A 23,742-nucleotide genomic window follows, 5' to 3' on the forward strand; every position below is an offset into this window, starting at 1 on the left:
GCTGCCATTTCAAAAAGCTTTGGGCACCTGAACGTGCTCATGGACAGAAAAAGCATCTGCGGTGGCTTCCAGCCTCCTGCCACCCCAGGATGCTCTGCCCTCGGTCCCCCTGGTGGCTTCTTCTGCTTTGGCTTGGCCTTCTGGCTGTCCAGTCCCAGAACTGAATCTCCTTTAAAACAACACAATTTATTCCCATAGTAAAGCTGTTGTAGAATTGCTTGTTCCGATACTGATGTTTACTTCCAGCTGTCATCTCTGTCAGCCGTACTTTTAGAGCATAAGGGGAAAAAAAAAACCCCAAACCCTCCTGTTGTGCTTCGAGTCCTTGCCATCCATCAACCAGGGGTCACAGTAACTGCAGATCATACGCTCGGGTCTCAAAAACTGCAGGAAATCAGTCTTTGTTACATGGAAAATAAAGCAGTCTATGGGGAAAATAACCATAAATGTTCATTATTTGTACAGGAAAATCAATTTGTAGGCCAATTGACCAAATAAAGTAATACAATTTGCTGGGAAATCCCCCAGGTGTGGCAGGCAAATCATGAAGCGGAAATGGAAGCAGCGGTTTTCATAGGTAATCTGTGGTGGTTTGGGGGTGGGAGGGATGTGGGGAAGGGAGACAAAGCTCAGAAAATGAATAAAACTTCAGAAAAGTGTACCTTGGGTTGTGCAGCCAGTTAAAGGAGGGGTACCAGTGAAAGGAGGAGAGGGGGAAATGGTCTTTTTCTTGGTTTTATATCACAGAGGGTGGTGGAAGGAGGTAACGGTGCCACTACAGTGTGTGATAGCAAGGAAGGAGCTCTCTTGAAGGGGGTGACAAACTGAGAAGTGGTGAGGCTGGAGGCACTTTGATTTTGCAGTAGGAGCAGGGAGTGACAGACACACAACTCTTCTCAGTTGTCCCTCGTTTTGTCATCTACCCAGCAAATCTCGGGCAAGTCATTTCCATTGTGCAGGCTGTGCGTGTGGAGTAAAACCCCCAAATCACCCCAAAGTGACTTTAAGGTTGGTTCTGTGAGTCTCACGTCAGTGGTAAATGCCGTTCGCAGCCTTAGTGCAGAACTGATTGTTTGTGAACAGTGACACCCAAGTCTGGTGACCGGTACTCTGTGCCGGAACGGCTCTTTGTCACTTAACGCTGGTCAGGTTAAAAAAGCTGAGGATCAATTTGTCAGTCAGTCCCTTCCAATCATCTCACCCAGATCCTTTGTGCTTCGTCCAGTCTGAGCACGTGTGGTGGCACCGAGACTGGGAGGGAGAGAGGACAACTTGTACTGCAGCTCTTTTTTTACTTGAAAGGATGAATTTATGATGGTAGCACTAGAAGGTATTGCTAAGGTATTGTAGTCCAGTTCCTGTGATGGTTGGAAAGGGTCCACAGAGCTCCTTTTCCCCACTGGATGTGACTGTATTGTCCCTTGGGCTTTGGAAGCACAGCGCACCGCTCCTGGCTCTGCAGTGGCCTCGCTGTATGGCTTAGTTCATCAGTTTACATGTCTTCTTCACGCTTGGCACCACTCTGAAATGGACCTACTGCTCCTCACCACCCTCCCAGATGTGTTAAAAGCCCTTAAATAACAAAAGCTTATCAAACACGTTGTGCTTTCCAAATGAAAAGTATTGCAGGAGGGCAGTGTCACAGCAGCAGATGACAGACAGGCTCGTTGGCCCAGATCTCACTGGCTTTTGGCTCTCTGCGGTAGGGATGGGGCTCCAGGGAGGCTGTGGCTTTGCTCTTGTGCGTGCAGCAGGTGTCAGAGCTTTTGATGTGTAAAAAAGGGTCCTTTCAAAGCCTTGAGTGACACTGCAGAGTATGTTCTGTTCAGACAAACTCTGCCCGTCCTGCCACATCTGTGAACGAGCGGCACCTTTCCCTGTTTTGTTTTGGTATTGATAGTTTGAGAGGACGATGTCTGCTTAAACACCGGGCGGTTTTTTGCGACAGTGGAAGCAATGCCTTAATTAATATTTGTAGTTTTCTTGTTTGCTTTGGATTTTCAAAGTTTGCTTGGCTGGCGGGAGGGTTGAGTCATTCCAAGGAAACTTTGTGGGCAGACCTGGCTGTTGCTCACTCAGAACGTGGCAGCTCCCTCCTCAGATTTGTCTGATCTCCTCTTCGGTGCTGGGATGGGACTTTAAACACTCAGCATGTGGATCTTTTTATATCTTAACCAGCCCGAATGATGTCTGTGCAGGTGTTAACTGAAGGCTTGAGCTGAAGGTTCTTGAAGAGGGATGTCTGCCATCCAGGGAGGATGTGCTGTGCTGCTGGGTGGTCCTGTCACGAAGACAGATGTGGCTGATTTTTGGCACCAGCCTCCCTGGGGAATACTAGGATGTAACGCAAAGCTCTGGTTACTCCATCTCCGCTGTGTGCAGCAGCTGCTGTCTCTGCTCTCGGCAGTTTGGTTGCTTCAGTTTTGAGGGAAACTGCTGGGAAATAATTTTTTTTTTTTTAAAGCTGAGAAAAATTGCACTCTGGTGAGTTCCTATCTCGTTCTGGCCATGACAAGAATGGTCCAGCCGTGGGGAGGGACAGGAGGCCTTTCCTGGGTCAGTCTAACACGGAGTGTTTGAGGTGAGTATGGCTGGGATTAGGGACTGACACCGGACTGACATCCGAGTTCCACTGATGCCCTTTGGAGCTTATGTTTTCCAAGTCATCATTGATCATGGGGCACTTCAATATTTTGGAAGCCCAGCTTTTAGGATGGTGTTGGACCTGATTTTTCCAAAAGAACCAGCTGTAGCTCTCAATAACCACAGCAGCAGCAAAATCTTCTTCCGTATGGATGCCTGAAGAAAAGGAGGAACTGACTCTCAACAAATCCAGGTCTGCCTGTCCCATTAAGTGACGATGATAATTATTGAACTTTGTAAAACACACTGAACTGTTTAGATAAAGCCTGTTTTGGTTTCTATTACAGCAACAACATACATTTGGGGAGGAACTGTTTAACGTTTCTCTTTGATCTGTGTGAAAGTTGTTCTTTATGACAGTGAAGACTTATCAAAAAAGGAAAAAAAAAGCTCAAAGCAGAACGTGAGGCAGAAATTGCTCTCTACCCAATGAAAAGCTACCGTGGCTGGTCCTCATTCTTGTAGGACTTGAACAAAGCCTGGGTCTCTCTTCTTTTGGCTGAGCAGACTGTAAGCCACTCTTGGAAATCTCAAGGATCTCAAAGAAATGCTTTAAGCATATGTCTCCAGAGCAGAATAAAAGTATAAAACCCAGTGAAATTCCTCTTGATGAAATATTTCAGACTTGCTGGGAAAGGCTGTGTTCTCTTGGACCTGGTGTAATGAAACTTTGGAGTGAAACATTAATACCTGGGGGAACGACGGACAGTTATTTTGTTCTCTTGTCTTTCCGTCACTTGAAAGGTACAGCAGTGAGGTGCGAGAAAAGAAGCGAAAATGTCTGAAAGCATCCATGCCCTTTTGCTCCTTGTCTCTTTACCAGAGAGGAGGAGCAGGAAAGGAAAGAAAAAAAGAGAAAAATATGTTAAGTTTTGCTTTTATTTAGGAGATAGCATCAGTGTACCACATCCTCAACTGGTGTTGGTTGACTTCTGCTCCATTAATACTGACTTAGATTGCCTGAGGACCTGGCTTCACGTCTCTGCTTCCTTCTTTGCAACCTCAGACTGAAACGGACAAAGGTATTTGATGTGGAACAGACACAGAAAACAAAGACTAGGCCACTTCTCAGCCTTCTTCCAAAGGGTTTTAGAAAACAGGTAGTTCCAAAGGACTGATAGATTTTTCTGTCTTAGAGTTACCTCCCTTCAAAGACTGGAAATTCCAGTTGGCTTTTCCAGAAAAGCATAGCTCTCACTCTATTAACAAATTATCCTTTAGGCTTTATAACTCACTCAGAGGTAATAATTGGGAAATGTTCCCTTCTGTTCATGGATCGTGTTCATCTGTTTCTTTAGGGCTTCAGAAAATAAAAAATTGTTAATATTGATGGGAAGAGCTGCAGCTTCCCTTTTCTGTAACTTTCTTTTGGTTTAAAACATACATATTTTCTCCAATTATAGTAGTACCTACGGCCCTGTTTCTGTGCACAGCCTCAGACTCAACAGTTCATCCTCTGCTCCGAAGAGCTTACAATATAAACAGTGTAGAGAAACAGGTAGGAGGGAGAGAAAGTGAGAGAAAACGTTACTGATGGCTTTTTATAGCAGGGAGACCGAGCCCAGTGGGGTCAAGTGAGTGGCCTAGGATCACACAGGGAAATTGTGGTTAAGAGTAATTCTCTTCTTTGATACATCTTCCCTCTCTCTCAAAAGATAAGTTAGCCTAAAAATGGGCCTGGACTGTCTGATCTGTAATTGATAGCTTCTGTATAAACCAGCTGATGACAACTCAAAACTGTTAATGAGGAATCATCAAGTGTAGACCTAGAGAGCCTGCTGGGTCCAGTTATTCCCAGAATCTGTTGTCCCCTGGCTCCAGCTCTTAGACCTCTCTGGCTCTGCCGAATTCTCTCCTCAGTTGCCTCTAGTCATTGCCAGAACTTGTAAACCCCTTCCAGGAGACGCTGCTGAAGTGTGACACAGTCTCTGAAACCTGGAAGAATTTTCATGGTCTGTAGTGCCTTAATTTTTTGCGTGACCATCGCTGCCTGTTCCCATCTGCTCCCTCTGTACTTTGGGCCATCCTTCCTGCGCTGGAAGAACTTCCAGTGTAACATCGCTGTCACTGGAAAGAGATGATAAATAATAAAGGGCTGGACTGCAGCTGACAGGGAGGCAGAAAAATAGATGCAGCGGCCGGTTGCCGACTGTTGTTTTATTCATTTGTTCATTACTGAACACTGGAGCAGGAGGTGAGACGAGGGGCTGGGCAGCTTCTCCTGGCTCTGACCTCCCTTTTGAGGGAGAAGCTGGTAAACACAGGGCAGCGGGACTGCTCCTGGACCAGATTTGCTACTGAAACAGTTGGCCTGGTAGCACCATCAGCCTAGAACAACTAATAAAGGCTCAGGGGAGGGTGGAGGATTATCTTGGAAGGCAACTGACCCTTTCTTAGGTGTTTACACTAATCACAGCTGAAGGTAGATGCAAACTCTGTCAGTTTTCCTACAGGGGGATGTGTGGGCTCCGTTGCTGTGTAATTTCCCTAATTAAAGCCATTTGACCAGGTTTATTATTTGAAAAAGTAAAAGAAAAATATTCCAGGCTCTCAGAACCTCCTCCTTTCCTTTTGCCTATCTTTATTATCAGTAAAAAAAGAGAGAAAATGCTGTCTGGGCTTGAGGATTTCCTTCACATATGGAAAAGATTTAGCATTCTTCAGCTCCCAGCGTTGGCAGCGCACAAACCTCCCCCCAGCATTCCCTCTCTGCTCCCTGTATTTCCCAGATCTACGTATACAGAAAGAATGCGTGTGCTGTTGCTTTGGCGGGGTTGGGTTTTTTATCCGATAGAAATTATTTTTGAGAGCTGAATCACAGGCACGTGAATCATCTTGCAAAACAGCTTTGATATTTTTATCAGTGTGCAAACCCTTTGTGCATTTGCATTTCTCTGCCTTTTTTTTTTTTTTTTTTCCTGGTGCTGATTTGGATGCTGAAGAAGCGGTGTCCGTGGGGACTGCACCTGCTCGTCTTCTTGGGTCAATTCCCGATGGGATCAGATGTCCGGAGTTTGGCTGGCAGTTAATGTGGACTGGCAAAAGCTTTGCTTTCATGTGCGTTTTTTTTTTCCATGGAGCTTTTTGCCTTGCAGCTCTCATAGCAGAGGCCTTTCCATTGCTGGGATCAATTAAATGCTCACCAGGGACTCTCTATGTGAGGAATCTTTCCTTTTTCTGCCTGACTTTGAATGTCACACCAGGGCATTCAGCTGTTTTGACCTTGTTGCAGTAGCTCCCAGGCCAGGAAACCTTTCCTAACCCTCCCTTCCTGTCTCTCCCCCAAGTCCCATGCTCTCCGCCCGTCCTTCCATCTGCCGGCTCTCCCGGGGTTCTTGGGCAACAGCTCGGATTTTGGTATTCTTGGCTGGGAGAACACGGCTCCAGGGGAGAGCTATGAGGGGGTTGGATGGATAGAGGGGGGAAGGATTTTATTTTGTAACTCCACTGACCTTGGTTAGCCACACAGAGCGGAATTTCCCCCCCCCTCCCCGCTCTCTGGAAGGGAAGAAATATCCCCACTGTTCTCTTTTCCATCTTTCTGATGGTCCCTTGCTTTCATGACAGAGCGATCAGGCTTCCAGGCTTCTCCACCCAGGTAACCTACTGCCGTTCCCAAGTTGTTGGGGTTTTTTTCACTTGTTGCCTCTCTAGACTTGGGTAATCGGTAACTTTAAATTGTGTGTTGGTACCCATTTGATTTTTCCTGGGGAAAGGAAATATTCCTGTCTGTGATTTTTAAAAACAAAGCAACCCCCCACCCAGACAATACTTTGAGAGGCAACGAAAGCAATTAATGGTGTCAAAAGACCCTGGGAGGGTGAAATGGTGAGTGACTGAGGGCTGGGCTGACACAGGAAGGGCTGGGTGGGGAGCTGAGCGGGTCTGGGGATATAGAGGGTTATTGACTCCAACTCCAGCTGGGCTTCGTTAGCTGGTATCATAACCCACAAAATTAACCTTTAACGATGTATAAAGGGAAGGGAGTCTTAATACGTGAGGCAGTTCTGCAGTGCCCTCAACACTCACCCTTGTAAAAGCTTCGGAGAATTGCGGAAATGTTTTACTTTCTAGTTACACTAATTAAGGAGAGGGTAATAAGTGATATTCTGTTCTCCACCCCCTGACCCTCTGTCCAAGGGGTGGGGGAAATCCTCGTGTGATGAAAGGAAGGTGCAACATCTGAAGATGTTTCCTCTGAGCCGAGTCAGCGTTTGGCCTGAGAGCAAACATCTTAGACTCCCCTTGGGCACCTAAGCGGTTGTTGGAGGGTGCATTGGAGGCAGGGGAGAGCACATACCTGTTTTGGCTGGCTGTATTTCACCCATGTACATGCTGAGAGCTGGTCCTCAGTGGGGATCCCACATTCCCCCTGCTCTCGGGATATAATCTGTCCCTTAGAGCACCTTCTATCCATGCTGCCTGGGGCAGGGAGCTGCCAGACAGGCAACCTGGCTTCGCTGGGCTGAGCTATAAGACATATTTACCACGACGTATACTTCATATTTTTCGCTGGGAGTGCTGCACCTGTAGTGGCAGCTGTTGGCTCTGCAGCTATAGAATATGCTCCTTCTGACCTAATGGCCAAAACAGTCCCACTAGTTTAAACAAGGCAGCTGGCAAAGCACACCTTCCCCTTTTTCTTTAGCTGTGTAAAAATGGAGTTATTTAAGAGGGGGGAGCTGGAGTCCCAAGAGGCCTGGCTCTCTGGCCATAGGTGACTATTGATCGGGTTGTTTTCCCAAGCATCAGACATCCCAATGAATATCAACAAATTGGGCGGCTGTTTTCTTTTTAAAATATTCAAACCTTCTTACAGGGTTCATGGTTCAGCACCAGCATCCCATTAATGTATGAGATCACTCTGCAATGCCGCTTTCACACAAATACAAGCTTTTTTTAATGTGGGATTATGAGGCTTACATCAAATATCTATAAATCCTAATGTACCTCCCCATATATAGCGATAGGACTGCAGTCTCTGGGTGTATTCTTGCACATAACACTGCTCTGCTGAGTGCGTTCTTCACCACCCGCCACTGCGGGCCAAGTGAGAGTTGGTAACCCTGCATCTTGAGTAGCTGTAGGTATCTCGATATAGGTACATCCCTGTCCTGTAGCTGTTTGTACAACTGGCAGAGGATTTTAGCAAAAGCCAGAGTCACAGGAAAGATTCCTTGGATGGAGGGCTTCTCACAAATCAGTGGTTTTTTATTTGCAGCTTGGACCAGTGCCCTTTGAAGTCAATGGAAAGACAATTGATTGTAGCAGGTTCTGGACCAGGCTTCTGGCTACTTTTGTGCTTAATTTAAAAGTAATGCGTATCTACTGGTGAATGCCTCTAAACAGATTAAGAAAGTGCAATTGATTCAAAACTGACTACAGATGAACATAAAAGGCAAAATTGATTGGTTCGGTCTATTTTAATTTTCTGGGGATGGAGAAATGTAATAAATAAATAAAGAAAGAAAATGCTTCAAACCTAATGGCAAAAATACAAAGTAAACACAACTTTAAAAAAAGCATTGCTAGTGATGGAATGCAGGTGTGCCCAAGGGCGCTGGGACCACTGTGGCTCCGGTTCCGATGTTGTCCTTGTCTGGCCCCTGGTCAGAACAAAAGTAGGACAGGTCATCTGGGACAGAGGTTGCTGCAGATGCAGACTCTCTTTTCCATTCATGTCAGTTCATTCGTCTTTTAAGGAAAGAAGCTCTCTGTGTGTGAGGTGATATCTATATAGGTATGTATATACATATTTTTATATTACATATATAGGCACGTATGTGTGCATGTTTATATACAGGTGTAGCAGCTTTAGGTGTAAGGGTACAATTCAGAGAAAGGCAAAGAATGGGTGTTCTGAGGAGCAGGGGAAAGGGAGAACCTGCATTCCTGGTCTGGTGGGCTGTATCTCCAGGTTTAGTGCCTCCCTGTTTGCTGCACTCTCGCTCTTGTTAGAGCTGATGAGTCCCTGGGCAGTCACTGAGACCTGGTAACTGCTCGAAGGTACCATAATGGCCATAAAATGATTTTTAGTATCTGATCAGTGCCGTTCTCTTTAGCCTGTGAAGTCACAGCAGAGAGTGAATTGCAATTATTTTGAAGCAGAAATTTGCACTCCCTCCCTCCCCTCTCCCTTTAATTGTTATGATAAATTGCAACTTCAGAAAAATATATAAAGCTTTGGCATGATAAAGCTCATGCTGATATCAAGTCCTGCTTTTCAGCATGACAAATCTGGCGCAAATACTGCCCTCCTTGCTTTTCCTTTCCTTCCCTTCCCCTCGCTTTTCCCTTTCTCTCCTCTTCTTTTCCCTACTGTCCTTGACACCGTGCAGGCTGGAGTTCAGGCTCTGCCCACATTCTCTGTATGCACTGGAGCAGGAAAGGAGCAGGGGTGAAAATGCATCTTATACACAAAGTATTTAAGGGTAGGAGATGCGCAATTTCTATCGTGTTATATCTCCTGCGTCTGAGCATTTGGACTCACCACGAAGTCTGTTGCAGTTGATCCAAGTTTTGTACTCGGGATAGTCAGGGATTCACCTTGTTGCTGTTCCAGGGGTGCGTTTTTCTTCTTCACGTGTCTCTCAAGAAAAAAGTGCGTGTCTTTTTCCCTCTGTACACGTGTTTTCCCATTTTTAAGCCAGTTTGGCCCACTGCTTTTCCCTCCCTTGGGTGTCTGCTGTTCACAGACAGCTGTGTTCTTGGCTTGGAACTACATCGGAATGGGAAAGCTCGGAAAGCTCATGTGCCTCCTTGGGGTGATGCCTTCCAGATGGATTTAGCTAATTATCACAGCAATTAGGGCTCCCCTTAATGACCATGACTGGAATTTATTGACAGAGGTAAACAAGAAGTTTTTGTTTTGTATTTGTGGAAAGTTCCTAATTTGTTTAATTAAAAAAACATGGGCTCTTCTATCACTTAGTCTTGCTCCATTCTCCCCTGCAGAGAGCCCGACTGGCTTTCCCAGGGTGTTTTCGTTTTGCCAGGTTTATTTGGAAACTTGGAGTTGATGCTTCAGAGAAACTGTTATGAGTCAAATGTTACTCTGCGCTTACTCAGCCAGTTTCACACACCTTTCTTCCTTTTGTTCCAGTCCTTGCTAAAAACATGTTTCTTTTCTACGGCTTTTCCTATTGAAGGAATTACGCCTGCATACCTCTACAAACAATGTGCATGAAACTGTGCTTCACTTCCCCTCCATGTGGTTCCCTTCCCAGTTTCATCACTTTGTTGGTTAAAATTTTAAATTCAGGGGGAGAGGGGGAATGACATTATAGTCTCCCCGGGTTTCCAATGTACATCTTCCACTCTAAGTGCTCGTATTATGGCTCTCAGTCTTGGTCAATCACAGATCGAGCTGAACACCCCAAGTGCTAAACACATCCTCTATCCCAGTGAGAGCTAAAACCCCAACACACTCCAGTTTAGGCGGCACTAGGCTCATAGCTTCTTGTGGCACAAAGGGTGCAGAGGCAGAGTAATGTGTAATACGTCCTCACTACTTGCAGAGGAGAGGAGGTTGGGAGCAGGGTCGTGTTGCGCTGGGTTCTGTACACAAATGCATACGGAGTGAAAAAGCAGCTTTTCCCTCCTGGGAGTTTTCCTCCTGTTTATTTGTGTCTTGTCAGAGGGAGTTGTTGAGGGAGGTGTGCTGCCAGGACCACCTAGGGAAAGTCTGCACAAGGCAAGACCTTCTGGATTCATCTGAACACGCAAAGGAACGGTGAAAAGTACCCTCAGTAATTCAAGTTTAAATTGATGACGACTGTTCACTGGTGTGAGGGTCAGACCTGCTGCTGGCTGGCATAGGCAGTTTCCCTTTTGCAGTCAAAAGTATTCTGGATTATTTGGATCATGCCTTCCCAGGGCTACTGGTAAAGGTTTAATTTAACCTATTCTGCTATGTTAATGTGCAACATTTGGTAGGAAGTACCCTGGAGAGAGAGATTGGGGCCGAATTGTGCTGCCATCTTCCTTTCTTGTTGGTGTGGATGAGACGTGAGCTAGAAATGAAGAGGTGGGGAGGGGTTGGGAGTGCATGACTTGAATATTAGAACTGGAAGAACTAGATACAGATACACCTCTGCTGAATAGTCTTTTGCAAAGTGAACATATCCTTTGCCCACCCAACATACCAGTCTGAGACCGGCCGTGACTAACAGCATTGCCTTCGCAGCGCAGCCGTTTGGGAGGAGCTGCTTGGTGCTGGGTTCCTAACCAAATTCTTGTTTTCTTCTCTTTTCCTCCTGCCCTTTCCCATTCCAACTAATTCCATTCAGAACCGGGGTCGCCTGGCAGAGAAGAGGACGATCCCTTTACCTCCAACCAGGATCCCGAAGAAAGAGCTGACCTCAATTTTCTCGCATAGTGACGACAGCGAAGAGAGCGATAAGAGCAATGGTCAACACCCTGAAGTAAAGCAGGAGGAGGATCTCCATATCAGTATCATGAAAAGAAGGTACTTTCCTGCCAGGGGGGTGCATTGTGAGGGCAAAGACAGAGAAAACTGGGCAGCAGGTGACCAGCCTTTGTGGGCCAGTACTACCCAGGCTGCCCAGTGGAGTCACCTCCAGGGCCTGAAATTAAAATACAGATGTGACATTCAGCTAAGAGAGAGTTGTTGGGTCCTCTTTACTCACTCACTCCTGTTTGGGGCGAGTAAGGCTCTGTGTTTTGCACCGTGGGCCTTGTGTTTGCACTAAAGGCATCTGTATTTGCAGACTGTAAGTTGTATTTCCCGCTTTGCCCAGGATTCTGTGTCTTTGTGCCTGGTGAGACCGACACATTGCATGACCAAAAAGTCATCTGTGGGCCTTTTACGTAGCTGTCTGAAAATATGCAGGGGTGTATGGGCCCAAAGTCCTGCTTTTTGCTTTCAGTTGTCCCCAAATGCTGATGCAATGTAAACTGGATAATTCAATGTTGGGGAGCAAAGTTTGGGAAGGAGGTAGCAGCAGTAGTGGCTGTTATATGTTCTTGATTACAAGTATCAAAGAGCATTGCCGTGTCTCACTGATCCTGAGTACCTGTGTAGTCTAAACGTAGAAGTAATGGAGTTGCAGTAGGCAAAGAGTCACTCAGATTCTGGGTCTTATCCCGGTACTTACATATTTTGGTCGTGTCTTTCTTGGTACATACATCTTATACATACATCCTGGAATCATGCAGGGTTGAAGGAAGAGAAGGGATTGGCTTGAGTTACATTCTGGTAACCGTCACCTGGGTTCTCACGTATAGTCTCAGCGGCCATAATATTCAGCTGCAAAATTTTGGGTTCTCTCATCCCTCTGCAAAAATAAGATGTTTAGAAGACATGTAACTACAGGCAAATAAATACCTAAAGGCGCTGTGTCTCAGCCTCCCTTGCATATCGTTGCAGCTCATCTTGATTGTCATCTTCCTCTGATGCATAAAATCACTCAGATTCTGAGACAAGCCCTATAAAAACAGAGGAGTGGAAACCGAAGGCATGTAATTGCTTTTCTTATGTTTTATGTGTTTCTTGCTCCTGAGTAGATAAGCTCTTTCCCCCCTTGCCTTCCAGCAGATGCTGGTACGTTCAGCAACCGAGAGCTAGAAAGCAGGGAGACGAAACAGTAACCGGCTCTTCTCATAAAACCCGCCTGTAATTAAAGTCTGGGTTTATCATTGCAGCTGCCCAACAGCCGTGTTCAAGGGTTATCGCTTGGAAATGGAAAGGTGTTTGGGGGAGGCGTCCGCACTGTGCGTGAGCACAGGACGCACAGGGAAGAGGGAACCCTCCTAATCAGTTTGGGTAAAATGCCCTTCTTCTCCTGCCCTCTTTAATCATGCTTTTAATTCTGCAAAATTATAGTGCTAGATTGTCTCATTAGGAGGGAGAACAATGTGATAACTATATAATTGATATGCTGGGCTCCCCAAATATAAAGTGCTCTTATCTTAAATCTTTAATTACTGTAATTGCTTTGCCTTGTTTATTAGGAAATGAAGAAAAAATACTTAATAGTTATTAGCCAGTGGTCCCCCAGCTTACCATTTCTGTGCTCTTCAGTACTTTTCAATCAGTTTGTCTGAAGGTCTCTTGTTTAAGCTTTGTCTTGAAGCCTTAGAGGAGCGTGTGATTCTTAGCAGGCAGGCGAGACCCTCCCTGCTCTTGTACAGTTGTTCTCCTTTCCATCTTCTTGGGAGCTCTGATAGAGTGTGTGGGGAAAAGCTGGAATAGCTGGGGCAAACTGGGGCCAGCCAGTGCCCCAAGGAGCACAGTAATAACAGAAAAAAAGAGCAGGGAATTCAGCTCTTGGTGCCCAGGCAGGGCACATCTACTGCTCAACTCCCTCAGCATTTCCTGTGTCCTTGCCAACGGGTCCCCCAGCCCTCCTGTCCCAAAGAGGGGAAGGACAGGCCATTTCCACCTGCTCGGGAGCAGTGAAGGGAAGGCGACCTGACCCCACTCTTGCACAGCCGTGCCGGAGGGAGCAGGCTCTGGCTCCGTTCCCAGCGTCATTAGCAGCCCAGGGAGCGGGGTGGAAGGTGTGATGGGGATGCTCTGGAGACAGCAGCGGCATCGTAAAGGCGAGACAGCTCGCAGACATGACAGCTGGGGCCCGGCAGAGACAGTGCCCCATCTGCTTTCTGGGTTTAATTCACCTGTTGTATCCTCCCCGATTGGTGATGGATTGGGCTGAGGTTTTATTGTCTCCCACTGAGATGAAGAAATAGGTTAAACTGCGATAGCAGGAAAACAAGGTCAGGGCCTGAGCAAACCTGTGTTTTCCTCTTGTACCCCTGGATGGCCCTCGTGCACACCTGCGTGGGCTTCACATCATAAACACCTGCATTATTGCTTTGAACATTGTTGCCTTTTCTTTTTTCTCCTATTCCCAATTTCCTTTATATTTACTGTTTCCTTCTATTGTTGGCACAAGAGAATGTTTACTGCCACTTTGAGGTCTGGGCATTGGTGAAGAAAAGGCTCTAGGGATTAGAATAGGAGTCGGAAGCTTAGTTTCTTGGCTAGTCCCTCACCCTGGCCTTTGACAGTGATTTCCTCTGTAATCTGAGGCATCACGGTGGTGGCCTTCAGAGGAGGTCTGAGGAAGAGAAAACCTGCCTCGTGATGTTCTTGCAGTCCTAGAAAGGAGCAGAGACCTGTAACTACCACTAAAGTTAGTGCATTTCAGCGCGTGCCAACTTCTTTCACAACCAAGTCCTTGCAAAACTGTGTCACTTTGCTGTCTTGCACACAGGTAATTAAGGAAACCAGGCCTCACACTGAGGGGAGCTTGGCTCATCTGCTTTGAAATCCAGGTGACCCAAGCTTAAAGGTGAATGTTTTCATCTTGTCGTGAGCCCCCTTGAGTCCTCTTTAGCCCGCTTTGCAGGGTGTGCTAAGCAGCCTTTGTGTTGTGCCTCCTGTCTGGAAGACAGAGGGCTTAAAATCTTGTCTCATGTAACCAGAGGCATCTGCTGAGCTTGATACCGTAGCTTGATACCCAGACTGTAAGCATCAGCTCTGGAGATTATTGGGACGGCGCTGCAGAAGAAAATCCTTTTTCTTCTGATCAGATTTCGGGTTCCTGAAAATCTTGCTCATTTACGACGTTACCTACACAGAGCAGTTGCATTGCCTTAATTAGCGTGGTTTAGTTAAGTTGTGCTGACTCCCGGTGAGAACGCGTGTCTGGCCACGAAAAGAGCTTTTCCTATTTGGGGAAAAGAATAAGATCAGTGTAGGGCATTTCTGTACCGATGCACCTGCACGGTTATTTTAGTCATAGTAATACTGGCATAAGTGAACTGGTACAAGTGCTATGTAGAGCAGACTCCAGTTAGAAACTGTGCCTCCATGAAGCCTTTTTCCTTTCCTGCAGACTATTAACTAAGCTGCCTCCCCTCAGCAAGCTAAACTAAAAGTTGTGCCAGTCTGCTTTTCTGTTACCGCTCTTGGGTTTATTATCCTAGACCCAAAATACAGCAATGCAGAGGAAGTTTGAGACTACAAATTCCGTAGTTTGGGGAGCATTAACGTCCTTACACTCATTGGGAGATGCCAAGCGACATTGATAAATGCATTACCTCAGGAGAAGCCTCTGAGCTTTTTCACACTGAGCTTCAATCTGCCTTTAAGGATCTCCATTATGTTATCCCCAAAATCTCCAAACAGAGAAAAGCCCGTGTAGCCAGAGAATAAGGTTCAGCTTTAACAGCAAGGTCCTCACATGCTGTTGGATTTAAGCCCAGCATTGTCTTGTGGGTGCATGAATTTAATTTCTATTTTAAAGACCGTCCTTTTTCATTAGTAGAGGAGGGGAGGGAAGGAGGAGAGGAGACATGTAATGGTAGCATCTGAGATTTAACATGTTAGGTTAGGAACTGCTCACGTACAGCTTTGTCTTGAGTCCCCAGCAAAACGTGATGGCACAGCTAATAATAAGAGGTAATAATACTTAAGCACCTGTTTAAAATGGTGAAAGTTTTTGACCTGACCTGTCTTTGAAGGAACCTCATGGGATATCAGTAAACATGTGCACCAGGCTGAGTAATGGGCAGGGTAGGAGCAAATGGACATGTATGGTGAAAATGCCTTTGAAATTAAAAAAAGAGGGTTGGGAGCAAAAGTAGGAGCAGACTGTACAATGAGAGCACACAACGGGCTGGGTTCCTTGCTAGATATTGCTCTGCAATAAAATCCATTTTGAGGACAAATAACAAAAGTTGTCCTGTAACAGGGTGTCTGTGCACTGAGATTTCTGGAGAACCTCGTACGGCGAGTCCTTTCTCCTTTTTTTATGTCAGTCCCCCCCACACCCCTGAATCTTCTCTGGCTGTGTCAGCAGCGTGATCCCAGTGTGGGATTAGTGTTATTTCAAACAAGAGGACGTGAATTACTCAGGGAATGGTGGAACACTGTCACCTTGTCCCCATTCACATATAAACATGGATGGAGTCCAGACAGGGGCAAGTTGCTCTCCCCGTCCCCCGGCATCCCTCACCTCACACACCAGCTTTACAGCCTTCTCCTCACTCAGCGTCCATTTTCTAATGGCGAAATTACTGACCTCCACTAAACCTTAATGGCCAGGGCTGTCAGCCTTTCCTCTGCCTGCCTTTCTAATTGGAAAGCTATTTCTTCTATCCCATAAGGCTGCTGCTCTTTGACTCCCTAATTGATTGAAGATCAAACCCAAGCACCCCCCCATTATATTTGTCACATGCATCTGCTTGTAATTCAGGGCCATGAGGTCCCGGTGCCGCCTTGGCTGATGTGCAGGGCACACACCACTGCCTTCGCCGTCTTGCCCATTCCTGAAATGCTCCCAAACATCCACCCTGGGATGAGAGCTGTGTGACATCCCCATTCCTACTGGAGTTTCATGGCGGGATATGCCACACAACGGTGATTTTCACCTTCTGGCAAAGCCAGAGTGTGTCTGGGGTCTGGGCTAAGCTGACGTGGCTCTTCCTGGCCACATACAACTGAAGAGAGCCCAGAGACATGGAAGAGCAGGGCTCTGGGCTCCAGCCCTGAATCAGGCTTTTAGATTAGATTTGGCAGCCCTTCTTCTGATTGCTGTGACTCAAGAGGAGGAGGGAGGCAGGGCTCCTCTTGTGACTGGAGACATATTTTGTTGCTTTTTGACACTTTCCTTTCACAGCTTCCACTGGTTATTTTCTGTCAATCCCTTCTTTCTTCCTCTGCAACCCTTTATTTTCTCTTTTCCTCTCTCTTTCCTCCCTCCTTCCCCTTTTTCCTATGAACCATGCACCACTTAATAACAGTCACTGTATTCAATAAATGTATTAAAGATCCCTCTGGGAAGCAAAGGCTGGAGCTGGTCCAGAGTGCCAGGAAGCATGTCATTGACCTAATGAGGACATATATTTGAGGGGGAGAGAAAGGGGGAGAAAATGGCTACTTACTTCTCAGGGATGCTGCAGAATAAAATATAATAAACAGCAAAAATTCCTTCTTGCCCAGGAAGGAGATACGAGACCAGAAAGAAAGGTGAAGTGTGAGGATGAAAGCAAATGAAATCGTGACCCACAAGTGCTCTTGGCTGCTCTTTGTGCCTCCTTGTATCTGACCCTTGGAACATCAATTCCATGGTGGAGAATAACCCAGATGCCCCAGGTCCAAGTCTCAGTCTTGCTGCAGTCTTAAGGCCATTCTTCCAGCCATCATGTATGAGGTTTCTGGGAGGAGCCCAGCCCTGTTCATTGCCCGCACGAGCTTCTTAATGTTGGTTGCCTGAAAATAGCAATGCCTGGATAGAGGGAGACTGTGGAAGCTGAGACAGTGATACGTGTGTGCCTGAGTGATCCATGTTTCCAGGTGAGAAGGTGGTACCCAGGGCCTGACCCAGGGGACACTGAATTCCCAGTGACCGCAGTGATGTTGGGCTGCGCCAGTTGAACTGAAATCCTTAGTTCACCCTTTTTCCAGCACTGTCCCTACGGTGCAGTCTTCTAAACTAGAGGATGTGGGGAAACCTTGGTTTTTTTCAATATTTTTCCCTACTCTGTGGCCTCGCCTGTGCTAGAAAATTGAAAGGTACAGACAAACTCCATCCAAAGGAAGTGTGGGTCTTATAATTAAATGGGAGTAGGAAGGGACAGTTGTGGGTAGGAGATGGGGCTGTGACGGGTTCTCCTCCTGGCAGTAACGACCTGTTCCTGTAGCTGGATGCTGCCCAGTATCCTCCACGCTGACGTGGCATGTGTACTGGTTTCTGCAGCACACACCTGGGATGGCGGAGTGAGCCCAGGGGAGCCACAGAAAGCAAACCAGCCATGGTGTAGAAGCTGCAGAATGAGGTTGTTCCTGCCCCGGAGTGACAGGACGTCAGGGGGATGCCTGGCTCACGCTGTTGGCCTCTTCTGTGAGGTGTTGAAAGCTTGGAGGGACCGCGAGGGTAAAAAAGGAATGACAGGGAAGGAAAAAAACAACTTAAAAATTAAAAACTATCCCAGCTGCTCTCCATGATTTTGCCAGCTCTGTCACTTTCTTTTCTGGGCTGGATTCTCATTCCAGTACAGCCTCCAGAGATGCCTTGAATAGCCTCAGCCCTTCCTGTTTATATAGGGTTTTTTTTTTTGTTCACATATATGTATAAGCAATTTCATTCTTTGCACAAAGCAGACCCTGACATTCTAGTCCCCCCTCTCTGAGGTGTCTGTGCAGCAGTTTGTTAATCCCCCCAGCTCCGGTGCCCCCAAAACTGCCCTCCCCGTGTAGAGCTGGGCAGGGAACCGGTCTCTGGCTGTTGCTGGGGGCCCATCTGGTCACTTTTATTGAACATTTTCTGACTGATCCCAGTGTGTCTGAGACTTTGGGTGGGTACGGAGGTGGGATACACGATAGCAGCTGTAGAACCTTTGCATGCCTGGCTGTGGTTTTTATTCCCCCCCCCCCCACTCCTTTTCTGTTATTAATTTGTAAGGGACTGGCTCCTGCTCACCACTCTTTATACAACCCAAGGACAGGCTTGTGTAGCTGATAGTTTGCAAATTATTAGTAATTTGATTTCAATTGGATGAATAACCCGTTAAAGCAAGACGTACATTAGCCTCAGAAATCTAATTGGTGATAACGGCATAGAGATGTGGAACGAGTGCTTGGTTCTGCTCCCTATCCCTCTCCCCTCCCCCTCCCAAAAAAGATAATTAGGATTTAATTTCATTCTCACCTATTCATTTGTCTAAATATGGGTGTTTAATTATCCATCTCGGCAGATAGATGTCTCTGCCTCTATGTGGATCTGAGCTATTCCTTTGGCATGAGGTTTTCCCTCCCCCTTACTTACAACCCTCTGATGCCGTGTTCTTACGCTTTGAAGTTCAGCTGAGCTAAGTCTCGTCGTGAGCCGTGCCTTCGCCCGACGCCGAGGATCGCTATCTGCAGTCTACCCGTGTCGGTGGCTGCAGCAGACCATGAGAAGTTACATTTTATGGAAGGCTGAGAGTTTAATGCCGAGACTGAACCCCAAGTGGAGAGCGGGGAGCCCAGGCCAGCAGTTCAGAGTCTTGTGCAGGTCATTTCACCCTCCGCCTTGTGCCCCCTTTGGTGGTGCTGTGGCCGGGAGGAACCTGCTTACTTGCTTCCTTGCCGTTTGGATGGGATGTGGACCTTCCCATTGAGGTACAGGGTCTGAGTCCGAGGGCTGGAAGTGATGGCAGTTCCCATTGTGGATGGGAGCTCTTGAATATTAGCTGCACAGGTAAAGGGAATGTTGCAGCGCTGCTCTGAGACTCCAGTATGAAGAACACTTTTTACCTGCCAGGTAGGGTTACAGTAGATGGAGGTTTGGTACATGTGAGCTCCAGAGCTGAGTGTCTGTGGAAACAAGAGGCCCATAACTGGTGAGTTTTAGGGTGGGACAGAGTGGTTATTGGTGCAGCAGAACGCGGTGCTCTGTTGCTGTGCATCTTTGTGTGGCCCGAGGGAGCACACATGGGGGTGTAATGGGAGCACAGATGTGGTCCAGAGTGGACCAAGTGGTCCACTGTGGTCCAAGGTGGTCCAAGTTGTCAGGCTCTGAACACTGCTTGGAGGAGATGCATGTTGCCTTCGGAGACAGACCCATGGGGCAGGTTACCTAAAGCACAGGTTTTCTGAATTGTAATTTTTTCATCAGGTAAGGGACCGTGGACTTTTAATCAGACAAATATGGCATCTAATCTACATACAGCTCAGGGCCAAACAAACCTTTTCAGTTTTTTTGAGAGTGCTGAAGAATGTTTCACGGACAGAGAAACAGGAGAAGCACAAGGTTCCTTTTCAGACTTGCAGATCGATTTCCCGCTGGTCCCACAGAGTTCATTGCTGTGCAGCGTTTGGAGCTCTCTCCACTTCCACTGTGCAGCTGCCAGGATCTGATTTGCACAGTGCAAGGTGCTGATCTGGAAGTAAAGGGGGTTTATGAAGATTTTGTGTACATAGGAAATCTTGTATTCTAGGGAAGGGTGTGAAATGAAGCTCGCCATCCTCCACTGGTTCCACAGGTCCAACCCTTCCAGGCCTGTTGGGCCACAAGGGCTTTGGCTGGCTTGAATTTGGACTCAGATCAGCTTACCTGGAAAGTCCAAATGTGTCCCAGAGTTTGAAAAATCTTCAGTTTGTGGAAATTTTACTCAGTGCCCCAGTTTGGCCTGTCCTTTCCAGAAAGTTGTCAAACGTCTGAATTTTAACTTTGAAGAACAGCTGTTATTGCTGTAAGCTCAGTAGCTGGGAAGTACCTATTCCATTTCTATTTGCAAATAAAATGTTGGGAAGATGGAAAGTTAGGACAGGTTTTCTAAAGTGTTTCATGTGAGGAAGAAGAATAGGAAAACTAGGTACATGTGGAACTATTAAGTACAGTTCTGAGCACAGCTTTATTGGTGAAAGTTTAATATCCACTAAAATCTAACAGTCCCCTAAAAGAACTACTCAGAGAGCAACCAGACTCCCCTTTCCGAGCCAGTCTTGCAAGAAGAGCACAAAAGGTACACTATCACATTAGCAAAACTTGCAGCGGCATCATGTCTTGGGTGTGGAATTATTTCCGTGCTAAGAGTTGCTTCCAGTTGATTTCTGAACCAGGCTGAAGCAGGGGCACCCATTCAGGAAAGCACTTTAACAGGCACTCAAACCTGAGTTAAGTCCCATTGACTTCACTGGTCATGCTGAAGTGTTTTCTGGCCCAATTCAAAGCGCATTCAAATCAGAAGAAACGCTCTTTTTTACTTCAGCAGGTTTTAGATTTGTGTTTTTTTTCTGCAGTCTTCAGCTACAGACTGTTGCTTTTTCTAGTTGAAGACAGAGAGCTATAGACATACACAAAATACACAAAAGTGCATTTGGTCTCTGCTACTTGTAATATTTGCAGACTCTTCTGCTTAATGCTTTTGGGAACCTACATCTGCAGGAGCTGATTTATACGCACAGCTAGGAACCGGCGTGCTCGCTGGCAGATGCTGGGAGACGGGGGAGTGGGGTTGTGCAGGGACGCGGGCTTGCTTGCCAGTTTGGTCTCAGATGGCTGGGGTTCTCATCCATCACGTTGACGTGGAGAAAGAGTGGTGGTCACAGACCTCCCCTGGGTAGCGAAGGAGATGAGTGCTCCCTCATACCCACTGGAGACACCAGACCACAGAAGGTCAAGCCTTAGCCCCCTGGGTTGGGGTAGATGCTGTCCAGTAGCAAGTCGGGGGGGGGGGAAGGAAACCAACAGAACCCCCACCCCCTTGGCTGCTCTGTCTTAATTTAGGATATTGTTCATCTAGAATCCGCTATTCCTGCTTGTCAGCAGGCAGAGTGACAGAATATGTGAAATTAATTTCCGAGGTGGGAAATTGCTAATAATTTATTTACAGCTGGGGTGGGTGTGGAGGAGGGAATACAGTACAGACTTATTTGGGTTTTCTCCATAAAATATCAATGTTTAGCTCTTTCTGCTTCCTCTGAACATGTCCTATTAGTTGAGACAATGTCCTGCAGTCCCTACATCTATTAGGGAGGCTGCAGGCAGCAAAGAGAAGTTCTCTCACAGCTGTAGAGCTCAGCTGCAGGTCTCTCATTTGCAGCACCGTGAGCCCAGCTGTGGACACTCAGGACTGCCGTGTGTGTGCAGTGTGGCTTGTCACAGCACCTCACAGCTCAGAAGAAGACAGTAGCTGTGGTGGAGAACTAGGGAGAGCAAGTTTGAGAGGACCACGGGTGGGTTGTCATGACGGAGCAGATCTTCTAAGCGGTAAGAGATGCAGCGTTCAGCGTGTGCCATTGACCTTTCTGTTTGTTTGTTAACAGGATACACACCCACTGGGATTTAAACATCTCCTTCCGAGAGACCTCTTGCAGGTACCATTTTGGGGCACCCTCTTTGTATGGTAGGCTAAGAGTTTATGATATGTTACTGGCGTATGGATGCTGTTAGATGTAAATGAACATTTCTAACTGTCCGTGCTGTGGGTTTTTTTCCTTTCTCCTTTTCTCCTCTTTCTCCCCTTACCAAATATCCTTTCTTTTGTTTTTATTTTGGGGAAATTGTCTTTGGGTGGAAACAGCCTCTTTTGTGCTGGAAGAGAGAATTGATTAGACTTGTAAAGAAAACCCTTTATTGGTTTTGATATGTTTACATTGGTCCCTTTCTGGAAGAATGTGAAGTTGGGGTGGCCCAGATCTATTTCCTGACATGAGACAGGGGAATCTGCATCTCATTTTCAAAAGGGATTCTTGGCACAAAAGGGTCATTGAAAGCCAAAGAGATGCTCCCGAGTTGCTCCGAAGTTGCAGTGTTGTGCAGTATGAAGTATTGGAGCCAACAGGACTCTGTATTTTGTAATACAAAGTATGAATGGGTTGAACTGCAGCTGCAAAAGTGCAGTGCAAGTGTGTTTACAAGTCAGCTTGGGAAAAAGTTGACATTCAAAAAATTACATAGAAGAAATTACAAAGAAATTACATAGAAGTGTGAATTGTGAGAAGAGAAGGATTGCCAAAGTCTAGTTTCTTGCAGTAACAGAAGGTGGAAATTCATAAACTGAAGATACTGAGTTACAACCATGAATATTCCTTTGTGAACTCTGGGTCAGTTGATACCCTGAGCGTCGTGCATTCTCTTTATGTGTTGCTAGTAGTCATAAACTTTTCTAATTCTTTAAAAATATAGCTGCAGAAATTTGCCTCTGTGCTAGAAAAAAAAGAAGTGGAATTTTAAAATTTCTCTTTTATACTCAGTTGCCACATCAGAGTGAAATAGTTGAGCCTGGCAGGTGCTGCTTGTTTTCTGAAACAACAAAAATCAGTCTGTGCAGCTGTGAACTTCTTGGAGAACACAGAAGAAAAGGAGGTAGATAGGGTGCAGAGCAATCCAGAATCTGGTTCTGTGTGTGCTTCATACATATGTGGGTACTGTAGGAATCGGGATCTGGTCCATTGGATCTGCTTGCAAAGAGCAGTCCACTAATAACTTTTTTGTTTTCCTAGAAGTTTCTGATGGTTTGTCTAAACTTCTTGTTCAGTTAGAGATTTAAGAACAGTAGGAAAATATTACTACTACTACTACTTGTGGAAGTGCCCACTGCGTGTTAGACGCTTCACAAACATTTAAGAAACGATTCATACTCTGTGGAGATCAGATTGTCTGGACAAGGGAGTGCAAATAATTTAATCTGATGACTTTTGTGACAGGACTTAATGCATATAAAACTGAGTGCAGCAACTGTAGTGTTTACTCAAGAGAAGATTGTTTAAGAGCTTTAGAGGGACATACCTGTCAGTATTGTGGCTGATGTGGGCCTTTCTCTGTTTTATCTGCAAGCCTCAGAATGTTTTGCAAATGTAAGCATCCGTTACAGGAGCAGAGAGTGTTAGAAATTACTTCCATCTCCACCACATCCCCTTCAAACGCTGTGCAAACAAGTTCTGTCTGCTCCCAAAAGGCCTGTGGCACGAGAGTGAAAGTGGGCGGCAGAGGAGGGAAGGACATCTAGGCTGGTATCAAAGTAAGCACAGACTTTGGCCCTGAAGCATAAAACCCTGTAATTCCTAAAATTTATGATGTTAAGAATACAGCACCCCACCCTGATCAGAAAGCATCTAGAAGCCGGTCTGGAAGGCACATCTTACCCAGCACTCCTGTAAAAAGCAGCTGGAGTTTTTTGTATGGCAGCCTTTAGAATAAAATCCCTGGTTTGTTGCTGTAAGCTTTTGGGACTCCAAAATACAAAAGAATGGATTCCTTCCAGGCAGATCCTTTCATGATAAATTTCAGCCTAGAGCAAAGTTTTATGGTTGAGTTATAAACTCCTAAAAGGCAGGGGTTTGTAATGGAAGTGCTGACACAAGCCTTAATTAATGGCCATGTGAACAACGATTCTGCACAGTGGCAACTAAGGGTGCAACACCTTTGGAAATTAGAAAGCCTATCTTAACAAATATTCTGAACTTGCAATGCATGGAATAAAATAGTGGTGTGGTTTTTATGTCAACAAGTACAGTTTTTGGGCTTCCTCAGCGTCAGTGTTTAGCTCTTTCCTGACAGAAGCATCTCTAGTTCCTCCTGGGAACAGAAGTTTTGCTTTTGCAGATTAAATGGTTTGTCCGACAATCAAAAATTGCCCCCATCC

At 46.2% G+C, this 23,742-nt stretch overlaps 1 protein-coding gene across 3 annotated transcripts in view; it reads left to right on the forward strand.

Moving 5' to 3' along the window:
- Positions 1–23,742, forward strand: part of SAMD11 (sterile alpha motif domain containing 11) — a 123,983-nt gene that overhangs the window by 27,503 nt on the left and 72,738 nt on the right. For all 3 annotated transcript variants that reach the window (XM_074161807.1, XM_074161806.1, XM_074161808.1), the window contains 2 exons: positions 10,932–11,110; positions 21,422–21,472. In XM_074161807.1, the coding sequence (XP_074017908.1) occupies positions 10,932–11,110; positions 21,422–21,472 (230 nt within the window). The remainder of the gene's footprint in view (positions 1–10,931; positions 11,111–21,421; positions 21,473–23,742) is intronic.

The sequence above is a fragment of the Numenius arquata genome, chromosome 20 (assembly GCF_964106895.1).
Source record: "Numenius arquata chromosome 20, bNumArq3.hap1.1, whole genome shotgun sequence".
Taxonomy (NCBI): Eukaryota; Metazoa; Chordata; class Aves; order Charadriiformes; family Scolopacidae; genus Numenius; species Numenius arquata.